This window comes from Daphnia carinata, chromosome 6 (genome assembly GCF_022539665.2).
Source record: "Daphnia carinata strain CSIRO-1 chromosome 6, CSIRO_AGI_Dcar_HiC_V3, whole genome shotgun sequence".
NCBI classification, from domain to species: domain Eukaryota; kingdom Metazoa; phylum Arthropoda; class Branchiopoda; order Diplostraca; family Daphniidae; genus Daphnia; species Daphnia carinata.
This window is the reverse complement of record NC_081336.1, coordinates 8,991,026-9,004,014: the sequence shown is the minus strand read 5'-3', so window position 1 is coordinate 9,004,014 and position 12,989 is coordinate 8,991,026. Positions and strand designations below refer to the sequence as shown.

The following is a 12,989-nucleotide window of genomic DNA, read 5'->3' as shown; positions in this document are numbered from 1 at the left end:
GCAGTTGGTAACATGGCCAGGCAAAAGTACAGGCAATACAAATTTACGCTCCCCGCGGCAAATGATATCGAAAAGATTGCCTAGCGTAATAACAATAATTTAAACAAGTGTAGGCGGGAAGATTCTACCGTGTCCAAGTGCAAAAAAAAAAAAAGTTCAGAGTTTCTTTTTTTCTCTATCTCGAATCGTTGAGCAAGAGACACATTTCACTACTGATAAACCTGGCCTGTGACGTTGTGCGGTTCGAGATAAAACGAGATATCAACTAAGGGCGTTGGTCATTTGTGTAGATCTAGAAGGGCGCCATCGAAACAACGTCAATCGAAAACTTAACATTGTGGAACTATTCAGTTATCCTGTAGTTGGGGAGTATCGAAAATATAGCGGATGGTTTGAGTCACGTGTTCGAAGGAAAGTTCGGAGTTAGTGATGTTGAAACGAAAAGAGTTTCAGTAAGATTGTGTTCGCAAAAATAAAGAAGAACCTGGACGTGGACTGGGAATGCTGGTCACGAGTACGTACCATTTTTAGTTAAAAAAAAAATAAGAAAAAGATGAAATTTATGTTCGACCGCGAAAAAACCATAGGGAAGGTGCCTTTGGTACGGTATACAAAGGGAAGTTATGGTATAGTTCTAGTATGATATTAAAAGGGTTCGGAGGTCGTAAAGTGGCAGTAAAAAGAGTTGAAATACATCGTGTCAACAAAATAGAAGAAGAAGCGATGCTTAAGTTAAATCATCCAAACATCGTCAGACTTTTTCACTGTGAAAAGGACAACGACTTTATGTATGACATTTTTTTATCCTGGTTTAAGATAACAATATGATTTCAAATTTGAATTGTTTTTTGTTTTCGTTACCGTGTTAAAGGTACTACGTATTGGAATTATGTGACGCTTCTTTAAATCAACTTTTCCTGAAGTCGGATGATCCCCAAAAATACAACGGACCTTCGCCATGTCAAATCGAAGTTTTCCGTCAATTAGCTACGGGCCTGGCATACATCCATTCAAAGAAATTAATTCATAGAGACATTAAACCGCACAACATCCTCATTATGCGAAGGCCTGGAAAACATCAAGAGATAATAATCAAATGGGCTGATTTTGGACTGGCCAAATCCGTAAACGAAAAGGGATATCATTCGTGGTCTGGCGTGAGAGGAACCAGAAATTGGTGGGCACCCGAAGTGCTGAAAAAACTCATCAACGAAAATAATGCGGAAACGAAACAATTTTGGGGAACCGTCAAGAGCGATGTGTTTGTCCTTGGCCTCGTCTTCGGTTTTATTTTTTTAAAGGGAGAACATCTGTTCGGTTCAGATGAAACTGAAATTCCCATGAACATAATTAGAAATGATCCGGCGAATATGAAAAGTAATCCCAATTTACTTCCACTCTAATTTACTCTTCTATTGATGAACACTTGGTTGCTTAATTCCAGATATTGATGGCGAATTGCGCAAATACTATGAGGATGACTTACTTAAAAAAATGTTGGAAAACGATCCGGAAAAAAGAATGAAATCGGCAGAAATCGTCAAACAACTGGAATGCATTAAGAATAAAGTAATATTATTTTTTTCAAAGCGAGGAAGTGGCAACGTAGACAATAGTAAATTTCTCCAACTTAGTTGACTAAAAAAGAAGAAGAATTTCGTGAACTTTGTGCCCGTGACTCGTCGCCTGATCTAGTTGGAAGAATCAAACACTTTATTCGCCTTGGAATCGATGTGAATGCAAAGGACAAAAAGGGATGGAATGCGCTCCATTATTTGTGTAAATCAAATTCAAGCCCAAATTTAATTGACTCCATTCAGCTATTAATCCAACTGAGAATCGATGTGAATGCAAAGGACGATGCACGAATTTATTTACGCGATAATGATAAGATTAGCAACAAAAACGAAATCCTAAAACTGCTTGACGAAGCCATTCTTGTTTGAACCATAATTCGTTTCTAAGCGATGCAATGCACTTTGACAAGGGAAAACTAAAATAGGGCGACTGTCATTCATTCTGTATTCGTTTATCTTTTACCGCTACAAAATTCAAATTTCCCGCTTTCGTGGCTGTTTTACACATGCTGAATAACTTCACTTTTAAAATACAAGTATGACTGCATCGCCGTTGTGTGTTGTCAATTCATTATCCCTTTAGCGACATTGATTGCAATTCATTCGACGACTTGAAAATACTATGTGGGCATTTAGAAACGAATTGAAAATGAAAAAAATTCACTTGGATAAAATACAAGTATGACTGCATCGCAGCCTGATGATTCATTATTCGTTTCAACAAGCCTATTATTCTCTTTGTTTTCCATTTTTATAACTATGTGCCATTTCAGAAAATGATTAGTTCATGAGAGAACAATGATTGTGACTTGTGTGATTGTCAACTTGTGTAGTTCACATAAACAGCACAGCCATTTAATAATTCAAGTATTTTATTGATTTTTAAAAATTCCAATATTATATGTTTGGCTATATGTTTTTAGCCAAATCATCTGCTTATATGAAGTTGTGTTCATGATTTTTTTTTAAAGAATATACTGTACATCTATCGGGAAGACGACAAAACGCCACTTTTTCTGGTGTGACCTTCAAAAGTTTGGGAGAACAAAAAGCGAAAAATCAATAAAACGCAGTCGGCAAGAAAGAGACAGTTCTTCAAACGATTCCGCCAGGCCATTAGATGAATGGGAAAACAGCTAATCTTTTCCATTTCATTCATATCAGTTCGAGCAATACGCTGTCAAAAATAGCCCACCATCCCTCACTTTGACGCCATCGAAACAGCATAGCCAAACGTGGCAGAAAAAGAATGTACTGAAAGGCCATGCCTGCCACTTGATTGCGAAAAAGACGGGTTCAGTGCATTCTTAAACTGTACCATTTTCAAGGATCTCTTGTAAATCAACGCAAGGAAAAAAAAAACGGTTGCAATTTGAAAATATCACAGCCAAATGAGTGGGAGAGAGCGGGGGGGAGGGGTCGAGATTTTGGGCGCTTCTGAAACGTCAGAATGCGGCGGCAAATTCAAAAGGAAAGCAAAAAAAAATATCAAAAAACTAACCTGGAAATAGAGCAGAAAACTTTTTCGGCTATGAATTGCATTCAAACGCAGCACAGCCATCGATGGTTGACCATCTGGTTTACACTGGGCGATTGGGTAGTGGTTGTTGCATTCTCGTCCAGGACTCCAAATGATTCTCGATCAGCTGACCATGTTGCCATCGCCGTTTTTCTTTTTTGTATATAGTCAATCATATATTAAGTGGTGCACTATATGAATAAGAGCCATCTACGGCCATCGTTCAATATCAATTCATCCGCAGGCACATTCATCCTTGATGGATTTTGTTGCCTGCTAACAAAGAAAATTCTTTTTTTTTACACTGTGCGAGTGCAAACATTCACAAATATTTTAAAACATTCTAAAAGGATAAGCATAATTCGTTGAAAATTATATTCCAGAGAAAATGTAAACATTCCCAAGTCGAACAACCATCTTGATCATTTTCTATTTGATCTGAATCTGATTGCACGAAGATATCAATTACGCCAACTATGTGTTCGTTATTATGGGTCGGATCTAACAGGCAAAACTACCCTATTAATCAATGGCAAAATCGATGTGGAGGCAAATGTCGGATTAGAAAAAATGCGCAGTGCAATGCGCGTTCGATGCAATCAAACATTTAATCGATAACGGAATAGACGTGAATGAAAATTGCAATCGTTAACTAAATGCGCTATTTACTTGTGTTGAAACAAAACAACCACAAATTATACCGCATAAAAATACTGCATTGGAAACATTAATCGAACTGGGGATCGACGTCCGCGTTGCTTGAAAAAATGTTTTTTTTCATTACCGACTAATTTTTGCCTTTCGCAAATTTTTTTTTCAATCTCTGTCAGTTTTTCTAACACATCAGGAAATCTTTGATTTAACAATTTGTACTAGTCTAGTCGGAATCATATACTTCATGAATGTGTAACTACAACTAAACTGCAATGAAACGCCTAGATGAGCGTAAGAGCGCCCATCTCGGATTTGGAGAGAGAGCGCTTCACTTTTCTGAGATGAAAACTATGCAAGCTCAAACTAATTGAAGGCAATCAGGCTACTAATCAAAAAGCCAAGAAAAAATTATGATAAAACTAAAGCGTTCGTGAATGACTTCTGAGAGAAGAACGAATCAAGTAAATGAAAAGAAAACTGGCACAACTCACCAAATGTGGGTTCTAAGATTTTCTGGAAGTGGCCCTCAAACATACACAAATGCGATCTTTTTCATAATCTAGAAGTGATCGGCAATTCCTGTAGTGGATTTCAATTTCATTACAATAGTCGGCCCACACAAAAATCGGCCGCATGGCACACGAAGGTGTTCGCTGGCTGTTCACTTCATAACTGGTTTACAATTCACTTAAATTGTTCGTTTGACGAAATTTAAACTACATCATGCGTCACTTGTTCAGAAAATCAAATTTCACCTGAAATTTGAGCAATCGTAATGGCAGTGGCGTGGATTACAACATATACACGCAGATAGCGAGCTCACAAAGCTCGTTTCATTCACAGTTCTACAGCATACTGAAACAACAGAAGTTCATTGTCTGTAACCACATAACGACGACAACAACTGTTTCATTTTTATGTCTATAAAGAAAATCTATTTCATTGTCATGTCTATAACTCACATATCAATTACTTGTGAAAAAATAACTACAAAATACAAAATATTTTAAAAATTCCGCGACTGAAAGAAAACGGCCTTGTTTCTACAGCAACTTCAGATAGATGAATGTGCGAATTCCAAAATGGCCACCGGGAAGAAGAAGAGAGTAAGGGTTCGCAAACACGTTGCCATCATTGTTTTGTTTTCTTCATTATTAGTTCTTTTATTATTTTTGCTTTTGTTTTTCAGTGGCTTTAATTCTATGTATTTATTTGAATTTTGGTTTCATTTTTTTCTTTTTCTCTTCTTCGGATATTTTGACAATTTGGCAAACGATACCTTGTGATTGTGACTATGGCCTACTATAATCACGGCCTGTCAACGCTCAATACCCCCAGCGCCTAAAACTGCATTGCCAGAGAGGCGTAATACCCCAAATTGAATTCCACTTTCCAAAGCATGATTCCACCCATTCTGATTTCCTTCATTTTTGCCACTGATTGGCAATGGGGGAGAGGTACTACCGGCGTAGTACCTCCACCAGAATTCCACTTTCCACAGCCTCTTTCCACTTACTTCAATTGTGTATCTGTTACCAAACAGTGGAAAGTGGAGCTCGATTTGGGGTATTACGCCCCTCTGGCAATTTAGTTTTAGCGGCAATCAAACAATTGCCTTGGGCTTCCATTCCTGCTGTAATGACGTCAGCTTGTAGACAGCAACACTCGTTATTACGACCAACAGCCAAATTCTTCTTTACTTTCCCAGGAGACTAAAAGTAAATGATAAGCTATTAATGGTAACGTTGACCTCAAACATACACTTGATGGAATCTAACAACGTGGCCTACACCAACTACTCGAGACGCCTGAGTGGTCAACTTGCACATCCTGAGTCCTGATACCAGACTGTAGTGGCAGTAGTGTCGATGTGTGCCATTACGCGCCAAGCCGTCATTAGTTTATTTATTTATTTTTATTACAAATACTTAGTTATCAATAACTTTTTGTTTACTTTTATAGCGTCAAAAGCTGTAAACTTCAAAGACTAAGGGCTGAGTAAAGGTAGAACAAACAACGATTCTGTGCCTCATTGAACTACTCAGCTTAACTAGCATTCAGATTTCAGATGTACAATTTTCAGGCTTTGAAACAAATTGTGAGATGAACTTACTGTTCTTCAATCTGCAGTTACACTGTTTTCATATTTGCAGGACATGAATTTCACACACGTTTTGTCATTTTATCCAAAACATGCTCATTATTAGCCCCTTTTTACGGGAGTAGTAATATTCTTCTTTATTACATTCTGTATGTTTATAGACTCCCTCGTATGCTAACAGCCTAGGCACCTGAGACAGAAAAGCGCTGCCATTAGTGGAAAGCACAGAGTCAACCAAATGATGTTTCAAAAGATAGTGGATGACATGCATCTTCTCAGCTGTGTTACATTCATCATCAACCTTATGCATTAAAGTTAATCTGAATGATCATTTCAAAGCAGTCTGGTTACAGATAAGGCAGCCCAGCACCAATCAGAGGATTTTTGCCAAGCAGCTTGCATAAATCCATGATGACAGGTTCAAATTCAGTCATAATTTTTAATATCCTCACATTGTTTCTCAACTAATGTCATTGGTATTCAGGTGGATTTGATCACAATGATCTTATTGGGAGAAGTGCATCTGGTTCAGTGTTTCTTGGTACATTTGAACATAAAAAGTTGATTCAGAAGAACTAAGCTAATCAATGGCAGTGTTATCAATTTCGTCAACAAACAGGCGTTTCTGATACAGGAACATTTTGCTTGTGGAGCGCCTCTTTGAACCGCCCCTTTCTGAATTCGAATGACTCCAAAAATAACAGTAGACCCGGAATACATCCATTCCAAGAACTCAATTAAGCGAGGTATTAATCTTACAAATGTCCTCCTTTCGCTGCGATGTGCTGGCCAAAACATGAATAGATAACCATCGAAAGGGCAAACTTTAGACTTTCCAGAAACATTTATGTACGGGGAACGTGGATGCTGACGATAGCCAGATGACATATACGACGCGATTGGCCCAATAATTACAGAAATTGTTAGAGGAGTGGCAGGGGACCGTCGCCGGTAATGAGCGTCCCACACCTACGCCGCGCATAATCAGCGTGTTATTGAAATCAAGTTACGCTGTTATGTGATCGACATTTCGAAATCGCGGCAAAGATAGCTATCCTTATCTACATACACTATTTGGTACTGGGTAATGGTAAAGTTTCTTGGCATTTCTGTATCGTTTGTTGCTTAACAATGTTTCAAAAAGTTGCAGCTCCCCAACTTGGTTGAAACTGTGAATTGTGACGAGCGCATCTCTTCGTGATGCGACCCGTTTGTTGATTGATCGTCATCATCAGTAATCTCTAACAAGGTAAGGAAGCTAATCTTATTTAGTAACCCCAACTGCTCGCGAACAAACTCAAATCAAGTCACGCGGTGGGGGAGGGGGCACAAAGCACAAAGAATCACGCAATAAACCGGTGACCAGCGTTGTGTTCTCTTTGCTAGTCTTTGCAACAGTATTTTAGTTTTGGATCGTCTTCAAAAGAGGACTGAAATCCACCGGCGTCCATCGAGATAACGTTATCTTCTATTGGCATTATCTGCCAAGATAAAAGTCTTTAGCCTCGACAAAAGTGGTAACATTTTATTTAAAGCAAATTCTTCAACTCACGGATGTGAAATGATTTTACATTCCATTTAGAGTTTCCAAGTTCCTCATTTTGGTTAGAGAAACGGTCCGATGATTTGCGAAATGACATCCGAAAAAAAAGAATATGATGGTCCAGGCTCTGGCTACAATGACAACGTCACCCAAAGGGAAAATGAATCTGTGGGGCGTTTAGTTGAAACTAAACCCGAAGAATTCTCTGAATCCCTCTACATCAAGAGACGAGGAAAATTTGCATTTGGCAAATCTTGTAATTTGCATGAACGTTTCATAGCTGATCTAGAAGAGCGTTTGGGATGCACTAAGGGAAAACTAAATGAGGAATTCAAAATCACATCCCAGGGCCAAATCGAGTGGTTGGTCGACGACAAGCGCCGCAGACAAATTTGGGAAAACATAACAAAAATGAGCGACCCAACTTCAGGCGAAATTTATGAAGAGAGCCATTTGATTCAGTTTGACAAGGAGCATCCGGTTGTTATCATATGCGGAGTGGCTGGAACAGGCAAATCGACTCTCCTCTCCCACTTCTACAGTGAAATAAAGAAGAAGAAGCCTGACTGTTGGGTTATCAGAGTGAATTTAGTTAAACATTCTGACGCCATATTGAAACTCGATAGAAGCACACCTGATTTGATTGGATTCCTCATCAAATATCTTCACGTTGTTGACAGTGAAAGTCCGTTTTCTTGCTCGTTGCTGACTAACCGGTTGGAGACGGGCGAGCAGATCGTTTTCATGTTAGATGGCTACGATGAAATCGGTGAAAAATGCCAAGATATTGCGATTCAAATGATGAAATTCATTCAAAAGAAGGGCATTCAACTGTACGTCACTACCCGCTCCCACGTGGCCCACCATTTGCAATACGAATTAGGTCAGTTGGCTTATTATTTGGAAAACTTTAACGAAGAGGACCAGATCGATTGCCTGACCAAGTATTGGAAGAAAGAATTGAAACTGCCAGATAGAGTGCAAGATGGTGTGCAAGAAATGAAGATGAAGAAGATTGACGAATTTGCCAAATGGCTAGTGAATGAGGTGTCGAAGACTCTGAAAGACGACAAAAGAGCTCTCATCGGAATTCCTTTGCTATGCAGAATTCTTGCCGAGTGCTACCAGCAAAATGTTGACGAAATTGTGCAAAGCACAGGGGATGTAATTCGACAATCTGAGCAACCGGGTCTGTTTGACAAAGAGAAATTCGATTTAGTAAGTCTGTACAACAAATTGATGGAAACAAAACGCAAAATATTTCTAGTAGAAAAAACCAACACTTCCAAATCCGATGAGATGAAGGATCACGCGTTTGAGATTTTGCGGAAGAAAGTCGAATCGCGTTTAACTAAATTGGCATTGGAAACCATCATCACAGAACCAAATATCCTCGAAATGTTGTGGCCAACGAAATCTTCGCACAAATCCAGTTATGATGTGGCTCAAGAAGAAAGTATTCTTGCAAAAAACACGCTGAAATTTGGGTTAACGTTTTCTAATAGCGACGGAATGCGACAGAAATTCATGCATCGGACGTTTGCCGAGTATTTTGTCGCCAAATATCTTTACGAAGGATTTCATCCCGATGACGAACGTCACAACAAACTGTTGGAAAAAGAACCCATTCGAAACTTGATTCTGAACAAAATCTTGGCCTCAAAGCAATACGACGGAGTTCAAGTGTTTTTCGATGGCATGGTGAAGACTTTGGTCGATGATATGGACGAGAATAAAAATTGGCGTGATAAAATCGATAATCGTCAATTACCGTATCGACTCAAGAAATTTACTGAAAATCTTTTAAAAACGGATAAAAAATTTTTGGTCACCAATGCCTTCTTTTCCTCGGTTTCGAATGGGAAAGACAACATATTTTTATTGTTGTGTGACTGTCTCGTTGGACACAAAAATAATAAAAACAATATCGTAAAAATTTTGGGATTTTTGATTTGCCATGACCACTATCGTAGTCATCTGGATAGATTTCTGCAGTTTCTGTCCAAATCGAAAGCTTATTCGGACGATTTGAACTTCATCAATTTGTTAATTGAAGTTTTCCGGTCTAAAGAACAAATGATGAATGGAGGGCAAATCGCCAATACTCTGAAGATTTTACACGATCTAAAACTGTCTACTGTTCTCGCCCAACTTTACACCGTTGTTTTATCAAAAGAGCCGGAAGCATTTCAGAATATTTACCAACCGTGTCGAATAGAGGAAGAGGACGCCATCCCGACTGACCTCGACATTCTTTTGAAAAGGGATGACTATGGCATGACTCTTCTTCACGGAGCAGCCTTCTACGGAGACGTCGACATAGTCGACCAAATATTAGCAAGATTTCGTCAGCCGAAACTCGACGATGGAGCTAAACAACAAGTGAACAAGGTGCTGCTTGAGGCCAACACTCCGTTTTACTTTGCCGCTGCTAAAAATCACGAGGAAGTCTGTTCCAAACTGTTGGCCTTTGTCAAAGACATATTTCCCAACGCACTGATGGGCGAGCTAACTGAGTTAAACGGGCCCATTTACCGGTCACTAGAGCACGCCCTGGAATCGCACAATGTAGAAATATTTCAACTGGTATTGGAGGTCGTCAAGGAAAAATTAGGACATGCTTGTCTAGTTGACCTGGTAACAACCACACCTACATTTTCAACGGAACCTATCTTCTGCATAGGATCGAGGTCGGAAAATATATTCAACGCCATGGTGAAGATCGTCGTCGATCGAGATGGTGTTGTAGACTACAAAATTCTGCATGACCTGATTTTCTACCAAGACTTAAGATTCAACAATTTAATACTAACGGGTGATTTACTAAACATGGATGCCGAAAATCTGCAGGGGTTGTTATCTGTAGAAGGCGCTGGTCCCTTCACCAAGCGTTTGCTTATGGTTGACATACCCTGGAATTTTCATATGCTGTCAAGTTTTTTGAGGCATTTTAACGAAGCACAACTCTTGGATTTCGTGAAAATAATCACTCTTGAAGATTTTTGGGGACGTTTTCTACGATCGGCAGAAATTTCTTTTTCTCTTTGTTTGACGTCTCTAGAAGACGTCAAAACCATTTTCGAATGTTTGACTCAAAAAATCGTGTTAGATAAACAACGAGGGGACTGCGCTAAGCAACTTTTGCTCCACGAAGACGATCAGGGCTACGTTGTTCTTCATCTGCCACAAAAAATAGTCCAGACCGTGTTGAAATGTTTACCAGAAAAAAGCCAAGAGGAAATTAAAAAGGAGTGGAAAGAAAAGGCTGAACCAATGACACACGACTCGTTCATCAACCACGATTCTAGGAGAAAGTTACCTAATCCCTCAATCGCCAAACATTACAGTAACATCTTACGATTTTACTTGGATTATGGCAGCAAAGAAGTGCAACTCAGCGGATGCGTCAATATTCTCACATCGGCTCGTTTGATTGATGGGCAAGAGCGCTGTGTATGGAGTTACATCTTTGAACATTGTGAGGTGGCGGAGACAAACGAAATATTAAAAATTATTTCGGTAATTTTCGGTTGGGAGGCCGTGAAAAAGTTGCTGACCCACGAGATGGATGGATTTCCTCTCTTAATGAAAGCTATGTCTTGGGGAGATGACATTGGCGGGCGGCTGGACATGTTGCCGGAAGAAATGCGAAATGAGATGCAACAAGTTATTGAACAAAAAGCTGCCGAATTCATTGAGGAAGTGCTTCAACATCACAAAACCTATTTTGGAGGACCAGGAGATTCAATTTACAAACGATTAAACACTTTGAGATTTTTAATCAAATACTGCGATGCTCAGCAACTTGAACAATTCGTGGAAAACATCACGACGTTGCAGGTTTCCACGACAACGGAGAAGACGCTTAGCATATGGGCTGAGATGCTTCTTCACCTATGTGACGAAGCCGGGACGAACAACGTTGCGAAAATGAACACATTTTTTAAATGCGTCTCGGAGAAACTGGACAGAAATGCCGTGAAAGAATTGGTGCTCCACGAAATCGATGGTATTCCCGTCATATTTTATCCTATGGCAAGAGGGGGAGAGAAGATGGCTGAGGCAATGCTCGCCGATTTGGATGCCATCGATCGCGAAAATATTCTAAATGGAATCAACAATTTTTTGTCCTTCACTTACGATTGTTGAACACTATCCGAACGTCACGATCGTCACACCCTCTTCTGGAAGAGAAAAGTTCAGGTGGACAAGGAGGTAGAAAAGCAGTTAGCCTTGTCCTTTCTGGCACAGTGCACTCGTGAACGTAAGGGTGTGAAGGTAATGTAGGAGAAAGTATTGAATCTTTTCTAACCGATGTCTTAAACCACCAATCGGTTATCATGATGAATCAATACAAGTGAGTTTGGCTTTGGCTAAACGATTGGTACATCTCATTTTCGAAACGTTTCTGAATGAACTTTATCCAATCTTTCTTTAGCTCACGAATACAACTCAGGACACCCAACAGAGAACACACGAACCATCCCGGTGTGGCCTACCACTTGGCGTCAGGGAGACTTTTTGGCTGCCGCGAATTATTGCTGGATATGCAGCATACACTTGCTGGCCTATGTAGTCTAAAGTTGTTTGGAATCCCCTGTCTTTAAGACGTCATTTAACATTGCCTTTGTTACCAGACAAGCTCTTCGAATGGAATTCCGAGGCTGATACCGTACAGAAGGAACGTAATTGGCGGATGAATTGGACGACTAAGGCAGGAAAATTGGAAAATTTGGTTGGAAATATGAATCACAATCTTGAATAGAGGTAAAGAAAGCTATGTAAATGCCACTCCAAATTTGATTGTTACATTTTTTTACACGTAGATGGCAGGAAAGGTAATCGACATGGATGTTATTTAAAATCCCATCCAGAATGATAGGAGACCATAGTTTAGCGTGCAAGTTCTATAAACGAGTCTGAGCTGTTGCCCTGAAAAGTACCTATAAATGGTCAGAATCCCAAATGGGGCCACGGGCCGTCTGTGCCACTCACCCAACAAAGGAGACGACAGTTTTATACGTCACGACTGCATACGTAGGCAAATAAGGGATACGCAATGACGCAGGTAAAAGAAAGTTTAAGCAAGAGGCCTAGGGGCGACTGGTTCCCTTTAGATGAAAGTAAAGGACGCGCATCGTTTCGTGAGCTGACGGCGGTTAAGAGTAGGAGATTCGGGTTGACAATAGTTTTGTGATATACACAGACATGATTTAAAGCCAAAGGGCGAAACATTTCGACAGCCTTTGCCTTATCAGCGACGGCCCACATAAGACTGATCCATTCGTTCCGCTCATATCTCTTTGGCTTCGGTGTTTCATAACCCGGTTTAGGGCAGTTTCGTTTAGCAATTCAGACGACTTCCGCTAGGTTTGTTGAGTTAGTAGGCAGGTGGTTGATGACAAAGGTGGTCGCACATTTCAATTCGTCTCCGCGTGTGCTGCGGACATTTAGTGCACATTTTTTGTCACAGGCTGAAAAAACCAGGTCATTCATTTTTCGTGTTGTGTATACGCCTTCTGGCTCGGATCGAAATTAGGTAAGTGCCAAATGACGTCATTATTTACCAACTAAAACGATAAGATTGTGATTGTG

The 12,989-nt window shown here is 39.9% G+C and overlaps 2 protein-coding genes across 9 annotated transcripts; both read left to right on the top strand.

Moving 5' to 3' along the window:
- The first annotated feature begins 295 nt into the window (after positions 1-295).
- On the top strand, positions 296-2,129 carry LOC130699680 (serine/threonine-protein kinase/endoribonuclease IRE1-like). The gene is made up of 4 exons (XM_059495981.1): positions 296-788; positions 872-1,377; positions 1,445-1,569; positions 1,635-2,129. Exons 1-4 carry the CDS (start codon positions 640-642, stop codon positions 1,944-1,946), a joined length of 1,092 nt encoding a protein of 363 aa, XP_059351964.1. The 5' UTR covers positions 296-639; the 3' UTR covers positions 1,947-2,129.
- A 3,199-nt stretch (positions 2,130-5,328) lies between these two features.
- On the top strand, positions 5,329-11,942 carry LOC130699685 (uncharacterized). Of its 8 annotated transcripts, none has more exons than XR_009421370.1 (7): positions 5,329-5,754; positions 6,013-6,269; positions 6,336-6,597; positions 6,682-6,935; positions 6,996-7,368; positions 7,434-11,672; positions 11,833-11,942. XR_009421370.1 is itself a non-coding variant. In XM_059495979.1 (7 exons), the coding sequence occupies exon 7, from the start codon at positions 7,473-7,475 to the stop codon at positions 11,541-11,543; it is 4,071 nt and encodes a 1,356-aa protein (XP_059351962.1). In that variant the 5' UTR covers positions 5,329-5,754; positions 6,013-6,269; positions 6,336-6,597; positions 6,682-6,935; positions 7,002-7,100; positions 7,238-7,368; positions 7,434-7,472; the 3' UTR covers positions 11,544-11,942. The 8 variants fall into 8 exon arrangements, 5 of the variants coding, with proteins under 5 accessions (XP_059351962.1, XP_059351961.1, XP_059351959.1 ...); XR_009421368.1 differs by having other exon boundaries at positions 7,434-11,751; XR_009421369.1 differs by having other exon boundaries at positions 7,434-11,778.
- Positions 11,943-12,989: the final 1,047 nt, after the last annotated feature.

Bases quoted from the DNA above. Each gene is read 5' to 3' on its own strand.
- LOC130699680 (XM_059495981.1), top strand. From the start codon at position 640: ATGATATTAAAAGGGTTCGGAGGTCGTAAAGTGGCAGTAAAAAGAGTT. The intron at 789-871 runs GTATGACATTTT...ACCGTGTTAAAG, and splicing joins GAAAAGGACAACGACTTTAT to GTACTACGTATTGGAATTAT. The intron at 1,570-1,634 runs GTAATATTATTT...TCTCCAACTTAG, and splicing joins TGGAATGCATTAAGAATAAA to TTGACTAAAAAAGAAGAAGA.
- LOC130699685 (XM_059495979.1), top strand. From the start codon at position 7,473: ATGATTTGCGAAATGACATCCGAAAAAAAAGAATATGATGGTCCAGGC.